The 2,917-nt window shown below is 46.7% G+C and overlaps 2 protein-coding genes across 2 annotated transcripts in view; one reads left to right on the forward strand and one right to left on the reverse strand.

Moving 5' to 3' along the window:
• The window catches only part of BRAP (BRCA1 associated protein), a gene marked incomplete at its 5' end in the record, with an annotated part of 76,872 nt that overhangs the window by 28,186 nt on the left and 45,769 nt on the right, over nt 1-2,917 (forward strand). The window lies entirely within an intron of this gene.
• ACAD10 (acyl-CoA dehydrogenase family, member 10) overlaps nt 1-2,917 on the reverse strand; it is a 31,922-nt gene that overhangs the window by 15,939 nt on the left and 13,066 nt on the right. The window contains exons 8-9 of the mRNA XM_014547707.1: nt 1,508-1,689; nt 192-342 (exon numbers count right to left, since the gene is read on the reverse strand). Of these exons, the coding sequence (XP_014403193.1) occupies nt 192-342; nt 1,508-1,689 (333 nt within the window). The remainder of the gene's footprint in view (nt 1-191; nt 343-1,507; nt 1,690-2,917) is intronic.

A 2,917-nucleotide genomic window follows, 5' to 3' on the forward strand; every position in this document is an offset into this window, starting at 1 on the left:
ATAAAGAATTAGCTGGCCCCAAACAGCTGAAGAGCCAAGGCTGAGAAAACCTGCCTGAAAGGCCATGCACAGGGTGACCTAGGAAATGGGAATAATTCACAACTGTCAACTGGGCCAAGCTGCTTCATTTCCCCTTAAGATGCCCTTCCCATCACTTTTCACATTAAATATTAACCCCTCATCGCATCTACCGGAAGTCCCCGTGCACCACCGTGATCTTCTCCTGCCTGGGAAGGTGAAGTGGCAGCCATTCGATGAGCCTCTCCATCGCCGGGATGGTGCTGGTCTCTGAGGCTCGATACTGCTTAATCCAGGTTTGCACCTGGCGTGGAATATAGTCCCCTGAGGGAAAGAGGGTTAGGGCAGGGTGTGCCGTTCCAACAAGCTCCAAAGGTTTCAGAAACTACCCAGGGCCGTGAAACCCTTTGCAATGCCCTGTAGCAGCATCATCCTATGACTGGGGGATATCCCACAGGATAGTTCCAGGTGAGAGCCACTGGCTGTTTTATCTTGGCTCCATCAGTGTGATTTGGGCATGGTTCCCAGCCACGTGGCCTCTCCCTGGCCCTCTCAGAGGTCCTATGAGCTCCCTAATAGCCTTTAGGAAATCCCTTTTTGGCTAAACAGTGGTTGGCTAAGAACATGGTCATTGGGGCCTGACTGCCTGGATCTGAATCCCAGCTCTGCTGTTCTCTGTGCCTCAGTGTATCCTCGTTGATGAGATGGTCCTCATAGAGTTGTTGGGAGGATAAAATGTGAAAAGCCCTCAAAGCTTTCCCTAGCATGTAGTAAGAACTACGTCAGGATTTGCTAAGAAACCCAAGACATACAACAGTTGACGAACTTATAAGTTATATCTGGGACTGGACACTGAAAGGAATTCTGGAGTGAACTTGGCTCACAGTCAAGGTCTCCAGTTGATTTAACCTCTCTGAGTCTTCCTCCCTTGCTTCCTCTGTATGAGTGTATTGATACTAAATTCTGTAGACTGTTGTGAAGGTACCTTAACTACCGTTTGCCAGTATTGGAATAAAGATTTAAATGATCTAGTGAGATAAAAGTTGCAGGGAAGAGAGATTCTGTAGCCCATGAAGAGATTCATCCTAGGATAAAATGTCTAGGTAAGCAACCCCTCCATTAAAATGAAAGTGGATGTCCAAGTAGGAAGTGAGTAAGCCCACCTCACTGTTAGCAACTGCTTGGTGCATTAACACCCTGACACCAGGCAAATCCCGAAAGCAGAGGCAACAGTGAGGAAACATTCAGCATGAAAGACAGGCGGCCACATGCTTACCATGTTTCCCGTAGTCTTCTAGGCCCGCAGCCTTGAAATCCACACTGTGAATTTTGCACAAGACTCTGTTCATGGCAGTGTATATGGCCTGCCTCCGAGTAAGCCCACCTCACTGTTAGCAGTGCATTAACACCCTGACACCAGGCAAATCTCGAAAGCAGAGGCAACAGTGAGGAAACATTCAGCATGAAAGACAGGCGGCCACATGCTTACCATGTTTCCCGTAGTCTTCTAGGCCCGCAGCCTTGAAATCCACACTGTGAATTTTGCACAAGACTCTGTTCATGGCAGCGTATATGGCCCGCCTCTGGCTGGGCTCCAAGCCTGGCAGAGAGGGGTCTTTGTAGATGAGGCCTGGGCAGTACTCCATCAGGTAGAAGGGCGTGCCAATGACCCTGGGAGGGACACAGACAGGGGGCTTCAGTGGCTCACAGGTGGAGGCTGTTGGTCATGGCACCGCTCTTTCTACCCCATGTGTACGCTGAGCACTGGGGAAGGATTCGACCCAGCATACTGGACATTTCCTTTTTCCTTGGCACATAAGCACAGGGGGGTTATACATTCTCCCTCCCAAACCAATCCACACACACACATAGCCCTGCCCATACTTCTGGGCCAGCATGCCTCTCTTCTCTTTGGTCTGCATGTAGAAGCCACTGGAATGGGTTTAAGGTTAATGACATAGGAAAGCAGCATGTTGAGAGGTGGCGCTTTGGGGTCATATAGAATCTCTACTCCTTTCTAGCAGTGTGTTTCTGAGAGATTTACTAAACCTCTCTGAGCTTTTGTTTTTGTTTTTAAATATGTAAAACTTCAAGGAGTAGTTTATGAATTAAAAGAGCAAGTATGTATGGAGTGCCTGGCATATGTGTCTGGTTCTAATGAGGGTTCAATAACCATCCCTTCTCCCCGCCCCCCTTTTTTTCTTTTTATTGGGCTCTACGTGTGCCACTCACACAGAAGCCCTTTTTTAAATGTTCCATCTTGTTATTTTTACTATTATCCAGTGGTATGAATGGCACATCTACCACCCTATAGGACAGTGATGGCGAACCTTTTGAGCTCAGCGTGTCAGCATTTTGAAAAACCCTAACTTAACTCTGGTGCCGTGTCACATATAGAAATTTTTTGATATTTGCAACCGTAGTAAAACAAAGATTTATGTTTTTGATATTTATTTTATATATTTAAATGCCATTTAACAAAGAAAAATCAACCAAAAAAATGAGTTTGCATGTCACCTCTGACACGTGTGTCATAGGTTTGCCATCACTGCTATAGGATCAAGGTGACACACTGAAATGTCATCTTTTAGTCATTTTTATAAATCAGTTTACTACTCTAAAAAGTTGTTTTGAAACTTCTACCATTATAACTTTATCCTGACTTGAACATGAGCTAGTTAAGTTAGACTAGTGGTCAGCAAACTGCGGCTCGCGAGCCACATGCGGCTCTTTGGCCCCTTGAGTGTGGCTCTTCCACAAAATACCGACTTCAGTGCATGGGCCACAAAGTTTCAATTGTACTGTACATGCGCGCCTGCACGTGGTATTTTGTGGAAGAGCCACATTCAAGGGGCCAAAGAGCCGCATGTGGCTCGCGAGCCGCAGTTTGCTGACCACT

Source organism: Myotis brandtii, unplaced genomic scaffold, assembly GCF_000412655.1.
Source record: "Myotis brandtii unplaced genomic scaffold, ASM41265v1 scaffold482, whole genome shotgun sequence".
NCBI lineage: Eukaryota > Metazoa > Chordata > Mammalia > Chiroptera > Vespertilionidae > Myotis > Myotis brandtii.